The sequence below is a fragment of the Melozone crissalis genome, unplaced genomic scaffold, assembly GCF_028551555.1.
Source record: "Melozone crissalis strain CALT ecotype California unplaced genomic scaffold, PUWL_Pcris_2 ptg000014l_1, whole genome shotgun sequence".
Taxonomy (NCBI): Eukaryota; Metazoa; Chordata; class Aves; order Passeriformes; family Passerellidae; genus Melozone; species Melozone crissalis.
Genome location: NW_026535792.1, coordinates 13,438,281 through 13,462,821, shown reverse-complemented (window position 1 = coordinate 13,462,821; position 24,541 = coordinate 13,438,281). Strand labels below are relative to the sequence as shown.

At 39.9% G+C, this 24,541-nt stretch overlaps 1 protein-coding gene across 10 annotated transcripts in view; it reads right to left on the bottom strand.

The window, feature by feature from the left end:
• TCF12 (transcription factor 12) overlaps positions 1–24,541 on the bottom strand; it is a 161,049-nt gene that overhangs the window by 33,503 nt on the left and 103,005 nt on the right. For 7 of the 10 annotated variants that reach the window (XM_054273044.1, XM_054273047.1, XM_054273046.1 and 4 more), the window contains exons 8-9: positions 20,880–21,015; positions 17,612–17,664 (exon numbers count right to left, since the gene is read on the bottom strand). In XM_054273044.1, coding sequence (XP_054129019.1) covers positions 17,612–17,664; positions 20,880–21,015 — 189 coding nt within the window. Of the gene's footprint in view, positions 1–5,774; positions 5,919–17,611; positions 17,665–20,879; positions 21,016–24,541 lie in introns of those variants that run through there. The other 3 variants (XM_054273051.1, XM_054273053.1, XM_054273054.1) reach the window with 1 other exon arrangement.

The following is a 24,541-nucleotide window of genomic DNA, read 5'->3' as shown; positions in this document are numbered from 1 at the left end:
TTGTTTAACAAAACAGAAACATCATCCCAGTTCTGAAATCTGTCTTGGTGATTACCACAGGTAATGAACACTACCATGAAACTTATAAGGACCTAATATATCTAAAACGTTTCAAATATTACTCACTGTTGCTTCTTTAATAATACAGGTGCCAATAACTTCAACAGTAATTTGAAGATCTGGGTTTACCAAATTTTATGCTACATAAAACTTCCAAGTCTTGTTCTATAAATGCATTTAATAAATATAACACTTGGAGTCCTGTTGGCATCCATCCTCTCAGGCAATTTTCCTGTTTCAAATTCTTAAATATTTATCAATGTTTAATATTAATGTTAAAAGCAGATTAAAAAACCAGCAGTGAAGCAACCAAACTTACTTCCGATGAGCTCATGCTATCTCAAGACCAAGGCTCCCATCACACACACTGTTTATGAAATTATGAATTATGTTACTCATTTAAGCACAGTTATTAGCAATTCTTGGAAGCTCAGGAAAATATTTGTCAAGCTGCTTGAGACAGAATTTTTTGAAACCAGTAAAGATGAATAACCTATTCTGTAGCTTGTAAACTCTGCTAAGTAGCCTATCTGCATTCCATCAGCATCAGTCATGCAAGTGTGCGCTGATGAATGATTTGTACATGTGGCAGAACTTTACAGACTATTACCTGCAGGTTTTGCAGCAAAAGCTAATTTTGCTGAAAGGCAGTTCTAGGAAAAGGAAACTTGTTTTCATGTTTACTGTATTTCTGACAAAATCATATACTAAAACTTCAGGAATGTAGAATATTCACTACAGTTTTCCATGTTCCTCTTTACAGCAAGACAGAAGCTTCAAAAAAAACCCCAAAATCCAACCAAACCCAAGATCCTGTCTACATTCTTGTCTAACTAATATTTAAGCAAGATGATAAAATGAAGAGCCCTAGTGTACTAAGTCAGTATCACCACATCCTCAAACATACTTTTGTTTCCAATACCAGCTGTAAAGGTTCATGTATATAAAAAACCCTTCTCACCATCCAAAATGAAAATACAAGACTCCTTTAAGAAAACACTCCTGTCCACAAATCAAACTGTATTTTTTAAGGATGGTATAAAATTCAAACTTCTTAGAGTAGCTAAACTGAATTCCATCTTAAATAAATGTTTATGCAGTTTAGGCATGCTATACATGCCTATTTGGGTATTTCTGAAATGCAGAATCCCGCTGTAATGATACATAGCACAAGCACTTCCCAGCTTCTTCTCTAGGGAAAGACAATTTTAAAGTCATGTTAAAAAGCAAGAGACAAACTTAGCAAAAATCTCAAATTCAGTACAGAGAAACCTCTTGGCCTGGTTTGTTTTTTTATTATTATTAGTAGTAGTTTTTATTTTTATTGTAGTGTGAACTAGAGAGGGAAAGAAAAAGAAGGTAAGGCAGCAAAAACAACATTAGGAAGAAATATGTGTTTATATAGTGCTTGAAGATTCTTTTTATATTTTATTTCCTAAGCAAAATCTCTTCACCACACTCTTCAAATCATGCTGTCACTAAGGGACACAGGCAACTATGTCTTCAAAAACTCCTGATTGAATTCAGATTTTCAGGAAACGAAAACCAGAACACTTGAAACTACTCTGCCTGTTTCTTAACCTGTTCCCCGTACTTCAGAAGGCTGCTCGAGCTGCGGGAGGAATCCCCAGCACCAGCAGTGCCCTCACAAACACACAGCAGTGACACAGGCCATCTTTTCCATTTGTCCCTCTGCTCTCTGAAGCCACTCTGGTCCTGCACCTCCAGCACAGACTATTGTACTTCTCCAGGCAGACCTCGCTGTGCACGTGCTAAAGGGAGCCAAGGCAGGGAGCAAACGGGGCGTGTTCCTCCTTGGTGTGCATGTTCTGAGAAATCCAGAACTGTCCATCCAGCACCTGAGCCCTTCCCTGGCTGCAGTCAAGATACCCTTCTGGCAGGGGAGCACTGCTCAGCAGATTGGCAGTTCAACCCAATGGAGTGGAGCAGGGCAAACTCTCTTGGGCTGATGAATTGTAACTCATCCTTTTTCAGTGGGATGGAGAGGGGAAGGAAAAGAGCGAGAAACAGAAAGAAATAAAAATCCAGCTGACCTGTGTTTACTACCTCTCCTTATTCAATGTCTACAGCCACGTACCCCTAGAGATTTTCCAGATGATCTTATATTTGTCCTGACTCACAAATGTTAGCTTTGACCTTGTGTAAGTTGCTGTGGGCAGCATATGGTACAGAACAGCCTTAATTGTACCTTCCTCCCTGTGTACTAGCTGGCCCAGTACTAATAAAAGCGAAATTGAATCTTAGCACCTGGCTGCTCCAAAATTTACAAACCAAAACCATTTTCCATGGACGTTGGAAGCCTTAGTGCATTACTGAGTGCAGATCAGGCAGAGGCAGGCACGCTGCCGTGCCAGCTGAGCATCACCAGGATTATCAACGCGCGCTCTGCCCCAGCGCTCGGTGCCGGCTGCAGGAGCGGCAACTGCCGCCCTAAAAACCCCCAAACACACCCAGCTCTCCCCACACTCTGTGCATCTATGCACATTTGTTCATCTATACATGTGCTCATCAGCAACGTGTCTATAAAAAGCTCTCAAAACTCTCAAGGAAAAGAGTATTTTCTCAAAAAATATCCCAGTATAAGCTAGCTCACCAAAAAGCAAATCACAACACACTGCGTATATGCAAAATACCCAAATCTCCTGACTCTTTTTTTGTCCTTTTTAAATAAGCATTGTAGAAATCTACTGGAAAAGATGCAGGTTCTCCACCTTGGAGAAGGGCTCAATCTCAACCTATGATGAGAAAAGTAAATATTTATTTAATAATAAAATATACTTGTACATAGACTGGCATATTAAATCAACCCATAAAACGCACAAAATAAAACAATAAAGTGAGCACACTCACAAATCTGTTCTCATATTAAAAAGTAGTAATAGGTGATATAAAATATAATCTTTTTTGCAAAAATTATTTATTTTGGTGATAACTGACACATTACTGCATTGTCATCTATATTTAAATAATTCTACAGTACATTTAGAAAATAACTAACTTATTTCTATACTTGTAGGTGAACTGAAAACAGTGGAATCATGCAAGTCTATTTTATTTATAAACACAAAGATGGTATCAGACTTCTATTAAATATCATTTCAGTACTGTTGCACTTCCTAAAATCTAAATTAAAAGGCCACAGTGAATGACAAAGTTTGCTTAATTGTGCATTAGTTTAAAAAAAAAAAAAAACACAAAAAGACATAATTTACATTTGTGCTATTATCTCTACCTAAATATTTCTGCAGGTTTATTTTTAATGGAAATTAGGTATTTGGAACATCTGGGGGGCTGAGGTCTGCAGCATGGCTCTTGACTGAAAGAGAAGATAAAACCTTATTGATAGAAACAATCTTTAAGTATAGTTTTAATTTTTTTTCCTAAAAGCTCTATACAAAAATGCTGTAAGCTTTCATTAAACTGAGAGTATTTTTTAAATGTCAACAGGTGAAGGGCAAAAAAAGAAACAAAAAACCCCCAAACACAACAACAAAAAAACCAGGCTACGTCCAGTGCAGTGCAAGTGCTTTATTTTCTTTACAAAATAGATTAGGACTTTTTTCTTTTTGATTTAAAGGGGATTCTTGAAATACATATTTTTTTTCCTATAGCACCTATCACACATAACAGTAAAATTTCACTCCTCAGCAAGGGATTTGTATTAAATCACTGTTTTTACTTTGATGTGTCCTTCCTAAAACAAATTTAAAAAACTGAACTTCTTCTAACAGTAAAAGCCTCTGATTTATATTTCAGGCTTTAATATATGTGCCAGTCCTCACCGAATCTTCCATTGGGCTGCTCATATGTTTGGTTTTAAGCATAATACTAATCTTTGTTTTGGCTTACAGATTAAAGAAATTGAAAAGAAGAAAATATTTTTAATCCAAAGTTTACACATTTTCTACATGTGATTTCTCACTTATTTTGTGAGTAAATAAATCGAATTTTATATGCATTAGGAGGTATCGAGGAATGCCAGCACCCAAAATCTAATACAATGATCTAAATAAAAATCTCCAACTTGAACAATGAGCTTCATCCTAGCAACCACTAATTTATCAGACAGTACAAATAAAAGCACTAAGACATCAAAATTAGGGTATATACTGTTCTCTCACTGCAGAAAGGTTCATACAAAGATTTGGCATACACACCAAGAGGCGTGCTTCAAAAGCTAACACAAAAACCAATCCCACAACTCCACATAACCTCCTTATGTATATTTAAATTAGTAATTTAGGCAAACTTGCAATATTCCTAGGAGAAACAGTGGTAAAAGTTACTAAGATTTAAAAAAAAAAAAATAAATAAAACCTTGGGCAACATGATATAGGATGATCATATGATTTGTCATCTATTTACTAAGTTTTCAAGCTCATAAAGGTCACCTCTGACCCATAACAGGCACATGCTATCAATTTTCAAGCCATGCCCTCCTACAGTACCAGCACTTCCATCTACTATATGCCTGGAAATACTTAATAAGATCAAAGCTTTTTTTCCTGCTACAAGAACAAAGAGAAATGTTGTAATAGAGTGATCTGTGCTCTAGAAAGAATAAAATCAAAACTCCATGCAAGTTATATTCCCTTTGCTTCAGGGGTATTGTATAGTTAATTTTACTTAAGTCTTATATATATATCTTCACATAAAACTTCAAACAGATTGTTTTAGCCTAGGAGCAGACATGAAAGAAAAATCATTTCATATTTGAAAGACAGCTGGCATTTATACCAAAGGAAATGAAATAGAGACCAAGTGATTTTACTGATTCCTCAACCTCTCCTCCAGCGTCTTTGCTGTTATTCAAGAAGCTCGTACACAGCGTCTTTTATGAATATAAAGATTCAGATTTTAATTACCATCGAACAAAAATCTTGGCAAAAAAAAGTTTACTAATGAAAGCAAAACTCACACAGGCCCACGGGAGGCGGACCAGCAATAAAGAAACAAAACAAAACAAAAAAAAAGCCACAAAAAAAGATCAGTATCAGCATCTCCCCTTTTCCTACTTAATACTATTTTTATAACAGAAGAAAGCCAAAACCACATACAATATAAACAGACTGGAAGAAACACACGGTTGTTAATTTACCATCGTATGCTAATTCTTACACACAAAAATCAGAACTGGTCTTCTAATTTAAAACACCGAACTATCTACCACGAAACAGAAATACCTCGTCCAACTTCCACTAAGTTCAATCCACAGAGATTTTTTTTCTTCCCCCCCTCCGGAATCCGCATTCCCCCCTCCCGCCTTTGCAGGAACATTTGATGATTCCGAAATCCCGCGGCGAGCGCCCGGCGCGGGCAGGGCAGCGCTGGCGGCCGGCCCGGTGCGCGCCGCTGCGCGGGGCTGGGGCCGCCGGAGCCGGGAGCGCCGCACAGGGCAGCCCGCAGCGCTCGGGGAGGGCCCTGCCTAAAAACAAACCCGAAACAACCCCGGCCAAACCCGCAACCCCCAAAGAAAAGGCGCGGGCACGCAGGAACACAAACTTCGGCGGGTCTTGCGCGGCCGCCCGTCCCCCGTGGCACAAAGCAGCCCCCCGCCCCAGCCCGCTCCCCTCAGAGCCCGACCCGCCGTGCGCCCCCGGGGAGCACCCGCCCCAGCGCGGCCGGGCTGCGGGGCCCCGGAGCGAACTTGCGCGAGCTCTGCCCGGCGGCCCCGGACAAAGGCGGCCCCTCACCGTCTTGCCGTTGTAGTAGTACATGAGGGAGCTGCTGCCCACGCCGGGCACGGGGTAGGCGCAGTACATGGCGCGGCTGGCGCGGGCCGGGCTCAGCGCGCCGCCTCCCGCTCCCCACGGCATCCACCCGCCGCCGCGCACATGGAGCGCTCAAAGGCGGCTTATGCAAAGCAGGACTGAACCATCTCCGGCCGGCGCGGGGGTTGGGCGCGGGGGGCGCGCCAGCCCCCGCTCCGCGCCCCGGCCCCGGCCCCGGGAGGAGGCGCGCACGGGCCCGCGGGCGCTGAGGGCTCGGCACACGCAGCCCTACGCGCCGGGGGCCGCAGGGAACCCGCACATGGGCACGTCCTGAGCCCTGAGATAATCGTCTGCTTTTTGTTTTAATTAAATTAGAGCACTTGTGGCCGTGCAGACGCTGCTCGATGCAGCTCCAGCCACACGGCCATCTGGCTCTGTCTAAAGTTGTTTCCAACTTTGGCGAACGTTTCCCAAAGGCGCGGGGAGCTGCTGGGAGCGAGTCCCAGGGGACAGCCCGAGCACCCCGCGCTCCCGGGCCCCTCCGAGCAGGGCAGGATGGGGCAGGGAGTGATCCTAACACAGACAACACCTACGCAATGTGTTGGGTTAAAATAAAATCATGTCTTTAAGACGGGGTATACAACCTGTAAGGAAGGATTCTCTTGGAAACAAGAGTCCAGGGTCCCTTTATATTTTATAATACAGTTTTGTATCAAATAGCACACATACGTGCCCATACAAGACAGGGCAGAGAAGGGGAGAGAGGACCTCAGCAACTTTGTCACATCACAAAATCGTGAATTATTCAATACAGGAAACAGACTGCAACTTCCAGCACAGAGATCCCTCAATATTTGCACACTATCAATGCCTGCTAGGCCTTTTTACGTTCTTCACCGAGCAGGGGCATTAACTACCATTAACTCTTAATGGGGCGTACATTTTTTTTTATTTTCTCCAAGTGAACACAGCTGGTTATTAACTAAGCTTCACCTAAGTCAGATACTGACTTCAATCCAGGGAAAAAAAGGTTAACATTCAACCACATTTCTCCACCTCCAGTTGTGTCTACTGCCAATGCCGTGAATTCTCCCTGCCTTCCTCCTGACAAAAGCAGGAAAATATTTCAGGATAAGGAAAAAAATGGGTAAAGTTCAATTCAGCCATTTACAGGGAGAGAAAGCAAGTTGCAGAAGTTTGGTTCATTCTGCCAAGCACCTCGTGTGTCAGTGAAACCCTCTGAACTAAAGAGATCCACAAGGGTGATAAACTGACTGCAGCTGAATACTACAATCAGATAAAAATCTCTGTGTAATGTCCATTATCTCAGGACATAACTACTGTAGTGTCTATAAATATACAGAATATATACACGCTGACAAAAAATATTCCCATCTCAAGCTTCAAATGTTTTTTCAGTGAACTCTTCCAGTCAATTAGACTACTGTGCTCAGAATATGTTGGCAAATACATCCTGAAGTTTCCATCTGCTGAAGAACACTTGCATTTTTACTGCAAGTCAAACTACGCATCCAGAACTGTTTAACTATGCAGCAAAGCTAATGATATCTGAACCAAACTCCTCTCCAATACAAAAGGCGTAGCAGCAGCAGCTGCAAAAAAGAACATCACTATACTGCAGACTATTAAATTGCCAGGCCTGCAGAGTGACTGGCGGCTTCCTCCTTCCCTAGGGACCACAAAGACCCATTTCAGTCCCCAGAGAGTCCCTAAGAACCTTTGATTTGCAGCTAACAATGCCGTTCCTTAAAGCTTCTCACTAATGTTCAGGACTCTACAGATGAGACTTGCTAAAAGATCTTCAGATCTTTGCATGTGCTACTTCTTATACTGCACTAGATTAAAAACACTACTTCAGAATAATGTACAACTTAGAAAAGTTGGAAAAGACACTTTAGCTCACAGACTTGAAGCAGTAAGAGAACCCTTTAAAAATAATTTTAGCACGCAAACTTTTGAAACATTAGAAGTACTTCCAGGGTAACTGCAGTCAATTCTTTGAAGACTATCACCAACATAGTTGTAATTGCTATTGTACTCCCATGCACACATGCCCAGTTTTCAAAATAGCTGTATTAGAGATGAAGAGCATGATCAACCCCCTTCAAATAATAACCATTACCTGTATATAACCAACTAGAAAAATATTAAAAACATCAAGCAGAGAAACCTAACTTGACTGTGTAGCATTGGTGGGAGGTTGCTCTGTGTTCAGCTGCCCTACACTTGTAAGAGCAGTGTAACAAAAAATACATAGGTAATATTAACTAGCAATGTTTACTAACACTAGTAACATTTATCAGTAGAAGTAAATCATTAACCTTGTTCACCAGCACATGGGTAAGACAAAAGCAACAATATGATCAATAAAACTGAGGAACGCCACTGTAAACGTCTGTTTGGAGACAAACTGGTCCCTCCATAATGAGTCACTAAATGAATTTGCTCCTGGCTTGCTTCCCCACAAATCAAAAGGATAACAATTGCATTTTACTGAAAAGGAAATTATTTGTCCTACACTCACTCACATTATTGGGAATAAAATCTTGAGTGCCCAATACTTGAAACATATCACTGTATCTGCTCTACATTTACTGTATGAAAACATTGTTTCTCACATTTGATACATTCATTGACTGCACAGGATCAGGTCATAATTCCCTCAGCATATCAAACTTGAAACCACGTAAGTTTACTTTCACCAGGATAAAATATGAACCTAAAATGGAAGAATTTGAAAGACTGCTGAAAAAAATGCTATGTTGTTAGCAATAACTCTGCATTTGCAGGAACTGCTACCACGTAACTATTCCAAAAGCTCCTGAAGTCCAAAGCAAGTTTTTGTTTTGTGGTTGCAATTTTTCTAATCCTCATTTAAGCCAAGCAACAGCTGCTCTGAAATTTGTTTTCTTAAGAGAATCATGTTACAGTGAAATGAATCATAGCTGGATAAGTGGTACTGTACAGGGTACAGTTGTTTACTCCATTTTTCCTTGGTGACAAGTCAAGGGTTAATCTTATGACTCAGCCTGACAAAACAAGTCAGCTGGAGACAGGGCCAATTTTTTAAACTTGATTTCAGACAGACATGCCGTCAGCAGAGGAACACTGAACTGACATGCACTTTGTAGCCCGAATTGTTTCCACTCATGACCCTGTAGTGTGTGTCAAAAACAATAAACTGCCTGTTCCTAAAGTATGTAAAGAGATTATGAAAGCTGATGCAGAGTGAAATACTGACCTAAAAATAAATGAAGCTACCTGTAAGAGAATATTTTCAAAGATGATTTTAACGCTAAGAGATTTTGTGAATGAACCACATTCACATTCTCCCTGAAAACAAACTTTTATGCGAAATACATTTTTGTTCCATTTGTCAGAGTCACAAAGCAAATACACCATAACGCATACGTAATTAATCACTTGAATTTATAAAAAATAAACACAATTTCCACAGATTACTGAATGCTATACCATATGAAAGTTAGTTACATAACTGTCTCAACAGATGAGCCATTCTCTAGTCAAACATTTTCCACAAAACTGAAATATCAAAATGCTTTAAAAAGGTTAATGCCTTTGATCAGTTTTGTTATTTTAGATGCTCTCACACAAAAAACACCAAATCTTTTTAGATTATGTGCTACTAGAAATTAAAGCTCCTCTTTCACCAACAAAAGCAACTGTGATGTGCAAACCCATGTATCAAGTACCTCCTTGTGGAGAGCTAGCTTCAGTCTTGTTGAAAAAACAGTAACATGGTGAGACCCAAAGCCTGCTTTCCATGGGGAACCCAGATCTTTTGTTCTTACCAACTTCCATTATTTTCTTAGGGGTTAGGTTAACCTTCTAGCTTTGGAAATAAGGCAAAAGCAACTGTCTTAGAACTGTCTCCTTTCCACCCCACACTGTCCAAGGCTGGAACTTCTTATCAATTTCAACCACGTTCAAAGAGGAACAGAAGTTTCACAAGTGATAAAGTTCTTATCAGTTCTAAGAAAACGAGAACCTGAACAGGAGAGACAGACTGGAACTGATACAGAACAACCTGTTGCTATCTGAAATATACATAGTAATTGTGAGCTGTTTGTCCAGCAAAAATTCAGAAAAAAAAATCCATACATCTTAGGATTCCCAATATAACTAATTTTAAAGCCAAACATTTATGATGATTAACTATAGCAAAGCCAGAATTAGAACCATTGCTAAGCCATGCACTGAATATGCTGCATAATGTAGCTGTCAGGATAGACAAGATTTCAAGCTGTAAGAAAGAAACCTGGCTGTTTTCAGGGGAAAACACAATGCTTATTATACTGTCCTCCATGTAATTCATCAGCTAAGTAAATGTTAATTTATTTTAAAATCCTGGAAGGATAGCCTTCTGTGTTAACCAGCCACTAAGCATGCTGCTCAGCAGAGATGGAGCAGATGAGCTGTATGGAAGGCAATTTAAAATAACCCAGTAGACTAAATTTTATAGGCAATCCCTCCTGCCAATATCCAAAGGATGATGTTTTATGCAAATTAATTTGCTAATCCACACAAGAGCTAAAATAGTTTGGTGGTTTTCCTTTTCAAAGGGTTTGTCTTTAACTGCACATTTAACATTCATGTTACTATAACCAAGGCAAGAGTTTGAAGGGATAGTGAATAGACAGTAAATACTAATTAAATGGATATTAATTGCTATCCACTGCTTTCACCTTGCATTATTACAAGGTTGAGGGATAGTTGTTAGGGATTTTGTTGTTGAGTTGGGCTCTTTTTTTTCCTGCAAAAACTCCAGTTAGCCGTAGCAAATATGAGTAAAAATAACAATTTTTTTAATAGAAAACTGCAGGACTTTTCTGTTTCAGTAGTTCTCAAAATAATAATGAATTTATTCAATGTTTAAGTTGAAATTATTGAATTTTATGAGATATTTAAGTTATTAAACAAGTATTTTCTTTGAATGGGAAGAATGAGGGAAAAAGTGTTGCATATCCCATTTTTCACAATCAATCCCAAACTAAATTCTTAGAGGAAGTTTGAAATTTGTTTCAAAACCATTCAAATTTAACTTTGATAGGATATTGGTCAAGTTCAGAAAGTTTTATTATTTTTCTGGAAATATACAGCACTTAACAGTTTGAAAGCCCCTATACGAAGGCCTTAACCACCCATATCTGCATTAAAAAGTAAACAAACATGTTTATTATCCTGAGGCAATAAACTCTCCTATCAGAAGCCAGATAATCACCACAAAACGTGATAAAAACCTATCCAACCTAGAAACCTAGGCAGACCTTAAAAGAGTTTTAAACCTTGAGATAAACCAGCACGGCCGTCACTGAAACTCGCACAGGACTACCTGCAGCACAGATCCCTGCACACCAACTGCAGCGGGCCGGGCCCATGGCCGTGAGCAGCTGCGGGGTCCCTGCGGGTCCCTCTGCCGGCCCGGCCCGCGCGGGGCTCCCTCCAGGCCCTGCCCGGTCCGCCCGGGGCTCCCGCCACGCCCGGCTGTGCCCGGCCGGGCCCGCCCGGGGCTCCCTCCAAGGCCCGGCTGTGCCCGGCCCGGCCCGCCCGGGGCTCCCTCCAAGGCCCGGCTGTGCCCGGCCCGGCCCGCCCGGGGCTCCCTCCAAGGCCCGGCTGTGCCCGGCCCGGCCCGCCCGGGGCTCCCTCCAGACCCGGCTGTGCCCGGCCCGGCCCGCCCGGGGCTCCCTCCAAGGCCCGGCTGTGCCCGGCCCGGCCCGCCCGGGGCTCCCTCCAAGGCCCGGCTGTGCCCGGCCCGGCCCGCCCGGGGCTCCCTCCAGACCCGGCTGTGCCCGGCCCGGCCCTGCGCCGGCAGCCTCGGCCTGCAGGGGGCTCCAGAGGCACGACCTGCGCCCGGCCGGGCCCGGCCCGCAGCCGCCGCCGAGGCAGAAATTGGCTGTCAGGGAGCTCCGAACATGGCGAGGCGGAACGCTGAGCGCTGGCTGTGCCTCGGCATGGAGCGCCCTGCGTCCCTCCCCTTCTCCTGTGCTCTAGCTCGCTGCTTGGCAAAACTGCTCTACGAATGAAGCCGAGAGCTATCACAAGCCAAACAATCCTTCTGACATCCAGGATCAGGAACCCGCCCGTGCCTTACAGAATGGAACAACTAACAACTAATCCTAGCTATCAGCGCAAGTGGAATGAAAGCCCACAACTACATCTCCAAGGCTGAACAACTTGCTTGCTTTATAAAACCTGATGTCACAAGCAACTGTGGCACTAAAAAAGGAGGTAATTAAATTCAATTTCTTTGCTTCATTGTGTAAAGGCACATCTACATCTGAAATTTTACTTTAAAATGATGCAGTGCTTTACTTTCAGTACCATTCTTTTGAAAAGCATTTGTTTTGGTTTTGCAGTTGTTTTGGTTTTGTATTGGCCCCTGCCCCGCTCTGGGGCTGAGCAAGCAAGCAAAGGGAAACCTCTCACTTCAACAGCCCATGGAAGTCCAGCAACACAACATTCCTCACAACTTTCCCAGCTCACTTCAAACATTATAAACATCTTCCCACCAAAGCCACAAGTATTATCAAGCAAAAGATAGTAAGAAATAGTCTTCAGAAAAGCTTCTATCCTTATCTATTGTTACAAAACACCACACCAATTTGTGGTAATGGACGCATTCATCTTTGAGGAAAAGCAGAGTTGCAGAAATTCCATGTAACTTCTCCCTAAATAACATGAGCTGCAATTCAGTATTTTTTAATAACATTTTTCCTAACTGTGCACAAAATTTAAGGTTCTTTTATGCAAATCTACACTCTAATTTAAGAACATCCAATACACTCATTTTGATATGTTATGAAAACTTCAAAATTAAAGTACCTCCAGTAAATCCAAACACAGAGAAATTAGTTGACATCATTATGTATCCATCATGGATGGATGTATATGCAGGATTTTCAGAGAAGATCTCTCAATTCAGCAACCTTACATTAGTTCACCGCAGTCAGATGACAGGACAGTTTGGAAAAATAATCTGATTGCAATTTTTAGTAAAAGCTTTTAAGAGAGGGTTGCTCAAGTACCTTCACCCTAATTCAGTGAGAAGTCAAGCTGAACTCTCACAGCAGGAATTTGCAATGGGCTGCCTGCTTGTTTAATGACAGCTAAATGTTCTCATGCAGCAAAGAGCAGGTGGGATGCTATAATCTGAGGATACCGTGGTTTTCAGATAAATTTCAAATAAAGGCCATGGTGAAAAAAAACCCTACAATAATCTAACCAGAAAAACAGACCTTTTTCTTACTAAACATAACATCTCAAATATTTTTACTTGGTTTGTAACATAATTTAGAGGTTGGATGTCTTACACATTTGCATTTTGTTCAGGTACATAGATGAACACAATGCTTAAAAAGCAGTACTGAGCAAGTCCCGAAAGACTTTATTCCATAAATCAAGCAACCAAAGAACAAGCAGAAAGCAGAAGATGGAAGACTGTGTACTGAGGAAGAAATCCTAAGTTCTGTGTGGCATTATCCATACAGATTTATTTACTCAGTTTCATTATTTAAACTTGCTTTCTAAAACACAGCAGTGCAGCAGAGGAGAGGGTCAGGAGAGTTCCTGCTGGCTTTGAGAGCTCTCACTATTAAAGACAAGTGACAGTTGAATGTATCACTTGACTGTGCAAGGCGGTTCAGAACAGATCTGAACAAACTAAATCCTGCTTTTCACATTTGGGCACTGTTTGTGGGCAGTGGGAAAAAAAATCTTACCAAAAAATGTCTCCCTAGAAAGTCAGTTAAACACATCACAGTCAGTTCAACATCACACAAAGTATCTGCCCAGGATGCTCTGAAGTTTTGATTCAGAGCCACACAGTTCATAAAGTATTCCGGTGGTGTTGTTTTACACCAGGCTACTTCAATACACATGGAAATTGCTAATGCTGACAGAGTCCACTCAGTGTGGTGAACATTATATTATTTCTAATAGTCTAAACTTTAAACTCTCAAAAACTTGGTTTCAGATAATCATTCAGAAGATACTTCTCATTCTACCATTTCAAATAATCTCCTTTTACCCTTTTGTGAAGAGTAGAGGAAGGAGAGAACACAGAAGGGAGTAACATCTATTATTTCTCTTCTTTACCATCAGTATCTTTATGTGACGTGTTTTGAAACATCTCTACAAGCTCAGTCTTAAAAGACTGGCAGGAAAACAGAAAGAAAAGTGCCTTAAATGGGAGGTAGTTCGATGCATGCAAACACAATTTGCTGTATCTTTGCACCATAAATAGTTCTTGCAAGAATTAGCACTCGTGGACTACACACACACCATAGACGGTGATATACGAGAAACTCCTATAATGAAACTACAAGTTGACTTACATGTATTGAAAAATAAAAGTTTGAATTTAGAAAGAAATCCCTGGTATCAGAAAATACCAATTTGATAATCTCTTATTAAATAAGTGCAATCCAAAGTTTAATATTAAACTGAACATCTCAGGTACTATGGAAAGCCTAATATACTCAAAATACTTATTAGAAAATACACAGAAAACAAGCAGACATTTATGTCTGTATGTCACAGCTCATTTTCTGTAACAAAAATCAACAGATAACAATGTATTCCAGCTATTTCTCTGATATGACACTAATTAAATAGCAAAAGAATGATGATAGATATTCACACTATTTTACTTAGAATTACAACCCCATGATAGCCACTGATTATGGTAGCAGTAACAAATGTTAGTTTGAAATACTTCCTGACTCCACATGTAAATAGGAGGCTCCTACTCCCAGCCCATCCATTTTTGGATGATGATGTCCCTGAGCATTTCTGAGAGCCTCCCTTGTTTGTGCTCTCCCTGTGCAGCCTGAGCAGCTCTCTGGAAGCCCTGACACTGCTGTGCCTGGCCAAGGAGCTGCGCTGCCTTTAGGTCACATGATGTTATTAGTGTCTGGCTTACTTCACTCCTACAATCAGAAGAATTCTCAAAAATACAACAGCTTTCAATCTATGAAGACAATGTAACTCACTGAACAGTATTTCCCCCCCTATAACATAAACAGCATAGCAATCTTGCTGTTCACTCAAACCTGGCTTTTAAAAAAACATGGTTTTTAATTTCTATCCCCCTCAGAGTGCTTTAAATTTAGTAGTTGTAGTTTAACATAAATGCTTGCTTGTCAACATTCAAAATGTTTTGGGCAGTGAGTCACCACTTAACAAGTTACAACAGAAAAACTTAAAAATGCATTTGCCTGGAACATTTAATTTTTACAGTAAGAGGACAAATTCAGATTGAGTTGCATTCCAGAAAGAAGCCAAGCAATTCACCATCACTTTTCTCTGTAACTGTTTTTATTTTAGGCCCTGATAAGAAAACATTAAAAAAGATAAACCTCAAAACTAATAATTTCAGAAAATACCATATAAAACCAAGGGCAAAAGAAATAAACTAGAGGAAGGGTTGGTTGGGGTTTTTTGAATCATTATTACTTAAAAGACTGTTATTAAATTACAGTTATCTAGGAAATTAAATTACTGCTGAGTATCCGTTGACATGGCAGCCTTATACTAACAAAAACATTGCAGAAAGCAGTATTTTAGAAACTGAAAAATTAAAAAACACAGATTTGTATAACAAAATTAAGTATCATCTTTCCTCTGACTTTTCATACTATAATTAAATTTCTCTGCACTAAAGCAACTTTTTCCCACAATACATTCTGACTTCTTAGGAAAGTATATTTAAAATAAAGACTACACTTACATAATGATCTAGTCAATTTAAATTTCTCATGATGCTCAGTGAAATTTAGTTTTGTATCATCTTCCACATATGCAATATCTCAATTTTTTTTGTAACGTGTCATTTTACTTCAAGGCTCTATTCAGCAGTGAAAGCATTGAAATACAGAGAAACAGTGCTTAAAACCTGCAGCATCACAATCATTGATTATTCACAGTAACTGCACTTAATTGCACAGATTGGTACAATGTTAATACAAATAAAATCTATCAGCATGTCATTGTCTCCAATCTTACAGAAGAAGAATTAAATGAAAAGCGTTTGAAAAACACTGCTTGTTAAAATTAAACCCTGGTAAGACAAATGAGAGAAATCTTTCGTTCTCCAAAATGATCTCTTTACCTGGCTGATGCTACTAAATATTAAACATGTAGCATAAGCTTTATTACTGCCTAGAATTACTGTAATAAATTTCACGAAAATTGCACTGCTATGTGTTTCAGCTTCTCTGACATTTTAAATATATTTTTGTTAATCTAGCAGAAATCATCTGCTAGACTGTAAAGCCACCCTACATAACACGCAACTGTTAAAATGTAAATTGCCAAACTATTTTTAGCTGCTGCTGAAGGGAAAAAAAAAAAAAAGGGAGGGGGGGGAAAGAAGAATATTCCTGGCCTCGGGAATAATGATTTGAGGCATTGTGTTCATTTTGTTTATCAAGCAGCTATTCAGCCTCTAGTGGGGCCCAAGTGCTTATGCAAGCAAAAGCTTTTAAGAGTGCCTGCAGCTGCAATCCTGGCTTCCAGGTAGGCTGCAGGTTCAGAGCACAGCTGCCCCAGGCTATCCCCACTATCTCAGCTCTATCTGGAAGTACTGTTAAAATAGGATTTCAGATCCCGGGTTCTGTCTGTATCATCGTGAGCAGGGGGAGGAAGAAGGGAAAGAGAGGGAGGAGAGAACAGGGGAGCTGCGAGGACTAGAAGACACCATCCGTAGTTCAGGCTCAATAGGAAATGAAAAGCTCAGCCCCATTTTGCTGCCGCTATATTGCTGTTCCTGTGCACTGTGTTCTATTCAGCCTATCCGGCTTTGAGTTATGACTCATCCAAGTGCACCTGCGCCCATGTGTTAAGTACTGCCAAATAAAAGCCCAACATCCATTTACACAACAAAGAGATGTATCCCGCAAGGCAGCGGAGCTTCCCCCTCCCCTCCGGTTTGTTCTGAGCAAGGGGAAAAAAAATTCTGTCCTTCACTTCACTGGGGATTTTTCACTTCACGTGGATTTTTAAATGCAGATTCATTTATAAACAATTTTCTTCCTTTTAAGAATAAAGCATATTTAATACCACAAAACACCCCTATAGCATTAGATTATCACAGCCATTAATGATTTTTCCACCAAAACCCTTCCAACCTTTTTTATCAAAGCCCTTTATTCTCGAAGGATAAATTTTCAAGCAAAGAGGGATCAACAAACTAGTTGCTTGAAAGCTTTCCTGATGCTAGGCTGAAGTTAGGAAAGGCTTAATGAAGGCTTTAAAATCCACCAGGACTTCACAATGAACATCTGACTCGGTGATTTATGCATATTAATAACCTCAGTCCTACTGAGGCAAGCTGAGCTGTACATGTCCTCCGAATCTTAATGTCTTCAGCTCCACTGGGATTATTACAAATGTAAATTTCTAAGATTCTCAGCTATTAATCTCTGTCTGTCCTCCTGTTCAGCAACATAATGACTAATTAAACATCAAAAGACCTGTACAGGAGATCTTCTTTGACAGCTCCTGGCCCAGCTCTCTTCCCAAGAGAGGAATTCAAATGACAGGGACAAGTGGGTAGGAGCATATGAGCGAGCTACAAATCACTGCTATGAAATCTAAAAATTCCACATCAAATGTGCATTTAGTCCTGCAGAACCACTCCCAATTACCTAGCCTAGCTGTTCATGTCCAGCAGACAGCCCTCCTAGTGCTAAAGGTATGTAATTGGTATGTATGGCAGGTAAGGAGAATGCAATTTGAGCCCAATTTTTATCACTGCAAGTAAAAAATGTCATACTTACAGAAGAAGGTAAACCAGGGGGCACCTTTCTTACTTTCTTTGTCTGTAGAGGATCTGTACAAGAAAAATAGCATTTCATCAAGTATCTACATTATAGGTGAGAAAGAATAAAATAGCTACACTGCTCAGTTTTTTCTTCCATGATGAATGTCTTATTTTCCAATTTCATGCATTTTTTTTTTATTCCCTGGCAAAGAGATTTGTCTGTCACATCAATATAAAAATGTAACATAACCATGCTCTCCTCTAAAATACAGCTTTGCTAGTTACTTTCAATTCTTTTCCTAAGGAAAACAGTTATTCCTAAGAACAGTTACTCTGAAGGGTATACCTATGACCTTATACACTTGCTAAAAAACAAAGTATGGTTTTGATATATACAAGGAGGAGAATGGGACTTATTAGCAAGAGAAATGCTTTATTTTCTGTGCATCAGAGTAAAGACATGTCAAAAGGAATTTGACATGATTATACTCAAAGAATACTAACATGATGTACATTTTAGAGTTTTTAGTCTTCCAAGGTGGTAAATAAACAGCAAATTTAATGACCTAATTACTTTCCTTGAGTAATAAAATCAATACATCTCAAATTTGCATGTAACAATAAAGTTGGAGGTATTATACCTGCTTCTTTCTTCCAGTAGGTGCTGTATTATAACAGAAGTACCCAGCAATTCCACTACCTAAACCAAGAACCTGAACCAGTTTATTCAGATGCTAATGCAATTAATCTGAAAACTCTGCATGCAAATTACAAAACAACTGATTTTTGAAGATGAGTATCTGGTGAGATTACCAGTTCAACAGTTAACCAATAAAGTCTTTAATTAAAACACAAAATCCTTATTTTTCTGTTTTCATTCAGAACATTTATGATGATATATCTGCTGGATATCTTTACTCTCATTGTTTCCCATAGGGCATGCTCAGAAAGAAAAGGACTTTTGGAAAACATATTTATATTGGATTCCAAATGTCACCTGGAAGAGAACACTGGTTGGTATCAATGCAATTTAATATGAAATTTAACAAGAGCTTGTTATAATCCTGGTCAGACAACTCCTTCTCAGGGATAAAATGGCATAATTTGACTTTGTTAGAAATTCTCAGGCAGCAGATTTGTAGCACTTAACAAGTCCACTAAAAAAAAAAAATTAAAACTCAGACATACTTTCTCAAGCTATTGGAAAAGACTTGGGATAAAAGATTACTTCCTCTTTCTGACATTCCTGGAAAAACATTTCCATGGATTTGTAACCACCACCTGCCATATCCCAGGCTACAAGCCTCAGATTCAACCATGACAAAAAGAGGAATATCACCAGTTTAAACACATTTATACCCCTTCAGCTTCTCTTTCAAAGAAAAAGTTAAATATACTCTGAAAACTCCACACTTCACTTCCGTTTATTTAATTTAATAATATCAGAAACTTCCCAAAATCTGTAGTGTTTGCACAGGAAACAAGAATCTTGCTCAGGACCATCTCAGTGCCTGCTGCACACAGTGACCTCCCTGCACCTCTCGAGCACCCTGTGCCCAGCTCACACCCCCTGCCACTCCAACCCAGAGCAGGTTACACTGCAAGTAGTTCCTCACTAAAACCAATTCAGTGTGGGCTAAACCACCAGCAGCAGCAGATTAAAGCACAGTTCTTTTCTCTTGAAGTTCAACCACCCTTCAAAGCTCTAAACAATTTAAGTGTTCTTCTTCTGAAACAGGTGTGAGGAACTGCTGTGTTTGTTCTAGTATTCTGATCAACAGGAATATTTAAAACAATCTTCATAAAGGCAGCCAACCCCAAGATAAACGGCAGTTGGTTTCACAACAAGTAAAAAGATCATACAAATATGGTATTTTAAACTACATATATACACACATACATTAGGAGAAGAGGAAATGGCCTTAAGTTGCACCAAGGAAGATCTAGGTTTGATGTCAGGAAAATTTTTTTCACTGAAAGGATTGCTGGGCACTGGAACAGACTGCCCAGGAAGTGGTGGGCACCATCCCTGAAGGGATTTAAACATGTGTACATGTGGCACCTGGGACATGGGTTGGTGGTGGACTGGACAGTGCCAGGGTGAATGCTGGACTCAATGGTTTAGAGGGCTTTTTCAGATTAAATGATCCTATGATATATAAGATTAGTTCCTAAAGTAATATTTTTTTAATTAAAAAAGATTTTAAAAACTATTTCAAACATGTTCAGGACTATTTTAATGCCCAAGAAGTTTGCAGTTATAGTTAATATTAAAGTTACTTCACAAAGCAATTTGCATTTGGAAATTTTATTTTGGGAAAAGTATGGTTGGAATTACAGGGTTCTAACAAACAAGATTTTTACTATGGAATAGAAGTGCTATACAAATGAGGGGCATTAAAGACTCACCTATATAATTAGAGAAATTCTAATGACCTATCAAACTAATACCTAAATATATGGTAACTAGAATATAAAGTTATATAACTGGAATATAATGGTAAGCTAGAATATAAAGTTACAGTCTCTCTTTTTATACCAAAAAGTTCTTTTTTTATTTGCACACCCAATTATTCACAACAGTCCTATAGCAGATACTATAGAACCGCTGACTCATTCTTGATTCTCTGATTCAACAGAATTAGAAAGCTGTAAAATATTACCACTGTCTGTGACTAAGTATGAAAATTCCATTCACCTCCAGCTATCCCCAGATTAAAATACTAATACTGTCACAGGATTAAAACAATTTTAAAGCAAGTTCCTCCTGCATATTTTGCAAGGTAGTTTGATTTTAGGATAAACTACTAGCTTCCAATTGCTAAGATCTTTAAAGGCATGTTGAACCAATTACAATGAACTATATATTGCCCTGAATAAAGTTACTTTTAGCATATAAAAGGATAATTGTTTCCCCTTTGTGTCCTTCCCCTACTAAATAATGGTAATGACCTCAAGGTCAGGCATTTCCAGGAGTTAATGATGGCACGGGTTAAGGGCACTCAGCTGGTCATCAGCTCCTATCCATCTGTCATTATTGCTTTTGCAATTAAGGGTTTTATTAGAGTTTCTTGTTTGTTTTGTAAGGCAGACTGACCAGTGTTGAATCGAAGCTAGCATCCCAAAGAAAACATTGATAATTCCAGTTTTTCTCTTATATAGCAGTTTGATGCAATTTCACTTGCTCAGCACAATCTCCTGTACATTAAATGAACTGTCAAAAACCAACACAAAGTCTGCAGAGCAGCCTTGGGAAGCAGAGTTGAAGTGTGTGTATGGCTTACCGAGAGCGGCGGAGTCGTGCAGCGGCCGGCGGCGCTGGTTGGTGGCAGAGAAGGGGTAGTAGGGGGTGCCAGGCTTCCCAGAGGATGCCAGCTGAGCTGCACTGCCAAGCCCCATGTCAGAACGAAGCAGACTGGACTGCAAAGTACACAGAGAAAAGTCAAATTAAACTCCACAATGCAGCTGTTAATATGCCAGGCTGACAAACTATTAACCACGCTTACTGCTCTTGGCATTTAGAAGAATGTACTGGGATTTACTGAAGGTTCTAGAGCTCAAAAAAATGTAGACTTTTTAAAATCAATGTTCAGAGTATGCACTACTGCATAACTCAGAAAGGCAGAGCAAGCTTAGCTGTGAGCCTCCAGAAAGCCATAACCATTTCAGCTGAAAACATCTGAAAGAATTAATTCATATTTAAATTTTAAACAAAAACCATAATCCTTTGTTTAGTTTGCAATATAACACTTCTTCTATTACACAGTATAAACATAATTGATAAAAACTGCTAAGAGTTTATAGCATGACATTAAGTTTTAGCACATACTTAGAAATCAAGACTTAGATTACATTCATAAAAACATGGAATAAAATTGTCCAAAAAAAATCAAATGCAGACAAGAGACAACAGAGTAGATTAATGAACAGAACATGAAAAATTGACATTTTAAACCCTTCAAACTAACAAGGTGGCTGAACCCTACCCTTTTTGTTCCCTTCCCATGCAGTAAAAACAAAAACATTCTAAACACTTAACAAGTGCATTGTATATTGTTTGACCTCACATTATTTGGGTTTCCTCTGTAAAACTGAAATGAATGTTGGTGATTTAGAACAACATTTTTTTTCCATGGGTGATGTTATGCTTAGCTTTATTTTAGTCTGAAAGTCCTGACATGGAGGGAAACCCACAGAACTGTCTGTACAGAAAATGTTCTTGTAGCAGGTGGTAAAAATTCACTGTGTTTCACTCCTGGCTGGTGCACACAGCTTTGCTCATGGAGCAGCATCCACTCCACATTGCACACAGTTAAAGACACACTGCTGTTCATGTCTGCCAGTATTTTAAGGTCATGTGGAAGCAGCAGCCTCATGAGCAATTGGATTTCTTCAGCCATGGTCAGTACATGGTGCAGCCTTCCCAGACAAGGGGGTAAAGCACAGCTGGCAGGACAACGGGCATTTTTCCTTACACTCACCTGCACTGACATTTCATTGCCAGCTGATGCTAAGACACAGACTGCTAACTGGAGTAAGTTTTATACCAAAACCCCACCTAATTCCTCCTTCAGCCTGGCTGCTCCCAAGCCAACATTCCTTGTGCCATCAGCTGCTCTCCAGGAGGAGCCCTCACACCCATGCGGTTCCAGAGGTATCACCAAACCCGCTCACGGGCTGGATTATGGCAGGCACTGCTCCCGTGCTGCTGCCTGCCTGGGGTACAGCAGGTACTCACTGCTCCTGCCTCTCCTCACCTTCCTTCTGAGGCCCAAATACCTCATTCATAAATAAATGTATTTTTGCATTTTACTAGATCATCAAAACAGATCTGTCTGGTGTGAGGAGATGTGAAAGGTGAGGTTCACTCATACAGCTCACAGTAAGGTATTAAATGCCTTCCACCTTGCAGTGCACTGGGATTAGCAGAAAATGAAGATTTCAGACAGAGTTACAGAATATATATATATATAAAATAAGCCCTTTTTTTGCATTGTATCACCATTGAAATGTCTCTCTTTTCTTGTTTGATGACTAATTTGAGCATGAAAATCTTATATTTTAATTGAATAGAGTGGGATGTGAAAGAATTGCCACATCACAAACTTAAGGAAGGCCCAAAAGTGTTAAGTATTTTATACAAAAGTGTGAAGATCAAAATTTATTAAAAATGTTACTGCATAGAAATAGCTTCCTCTCAGCTTAACTTCTTCAGAGTTATTCTTACAACAGTCTTTGAAACAGAATTCTCAATCTGAAACTCATTAAAATGAGATATTCTGATAGGGTGACAAAAGTATATAGCAAATACATGCAGGGGGAAATCTTCTGGTGGGCTGTTCTGAGGTCTTTAATTTTTGCTTTGGTCAAATAGTTAAGATTTTATCGTTTTGCAGAAAACATGAACATCAGACTATCTGGCTTACTCAGTATAAATCTGAATTTAACAAAGATCCATTTTAAACATTTACTACAGTTTTAGAGGTGAACACTGTGCAGGAAACCTGGGCAATGTTTTGTGATAAGCAGCTCCTCCAAACCAACACTAGCCAGAAGAAGAAATGAAACCAGTTCTCACTTAGGCCAACACTTGACCCTCTTGACCAAGAATACCCAGGACTGAAGGAAAATTGCTTAGCATAGCCTGTGGGGAAGGGAGGAAGTACTGTGGTAGTTGTCATTTGAAGGAGCTGAGGCAAGGTCCCCCTCCCAGAGCAGCACAAGTGCTGAGGCTGGCAGGAGCTCTGGGGGTCAGGAGCGCAGCCCTGCTCGCTCAGAGCAGCTGTCAAACACAATCAGGAACCACGGCCCGTTCACATCAGAGACAGCCCTCCCTGCCACCCCAGCAACTCCCCTGACCACTGCAGGGATTTTGGAAATGCAGTGGGATCCATACTGATGCTTAAAACAAAAAAAAAAAAAAAAAAAAAAGGGAATGTTCCTAGTTCATCTGTTCCTCTACTCGTTAGGAGATGGGGAAAGATTTAAAAAAAAAATAAATAAAAAGAACCAACCAGTAAAAACTCTGAAATTCATTTCTGCAAAGTCATTCCAAAAGGCATGAGTCTGTGTCTTTTCCAGCCTTAACCTCCAACGTTTACTTCATGACATTTGCCACTCTTGCTCTTGCCCTAAGTATTCCAGTGTTTGACATTTTCACCAGACCCTGAATTTCAAAGCAGCCTGGCTTCTACAATAACATAAAGTTAGTGTGTAAGCACTATAGTAGATACTCAAGCTATAGTAAATCTCAAGCTGTGCAACACAGTCTGAAGAAGTTTTCTGATCTATACTGTGTTTGGGTAAGCATTTTTTTATTTGTAAAAAAATGATTAAAAACCAAAGCAATACAAAACCACAACCCTCTTTAACCATTGGCCCAATCAAATGAAACATCTGTTTAGAATTTTATAATTGTTCCTCAGTCTTCCAAAAGAAAATAAAAATAGATGTCATTAGTTCAGCTCATTGATTTTTCTGCCTGTTTGAACCAATTGAGAAAAAATATTGATTAGGACTGATCCTTTCCTAAGGGCATCTGATAAAGAAAGGAATACAAAAATACCACTGAGGATAGCAGAACAGCTTTGTATTATCAGCATCAAGCTCCTCCTGCCCAAGTGCCCGAGGTCCCTGTGCAGAGGCAGATCCCTTACACACGTGGCTAGGGGCATTCTCCACAGAGAACCTGCACCCTCACTCTGAACCTCATCTGCCAAGCATGCATCCAATTACCAAAGAATAATCAATGACTGGTTATTCTCTCAATGCTTGGCCAAGTCCTTGTCTGTATTACCATTGTAAATAAACAGGCATCACTCCTAAAAACTTGCCTCTTTGGATTTTATAATGCATATAACCAATTTCAAGATATACAAAAAGCTATTTAAAGCAATGTTTTCCCTAAGCAATGTGTTCAATAACTTTAAAAAAAACAGGGAAAAAA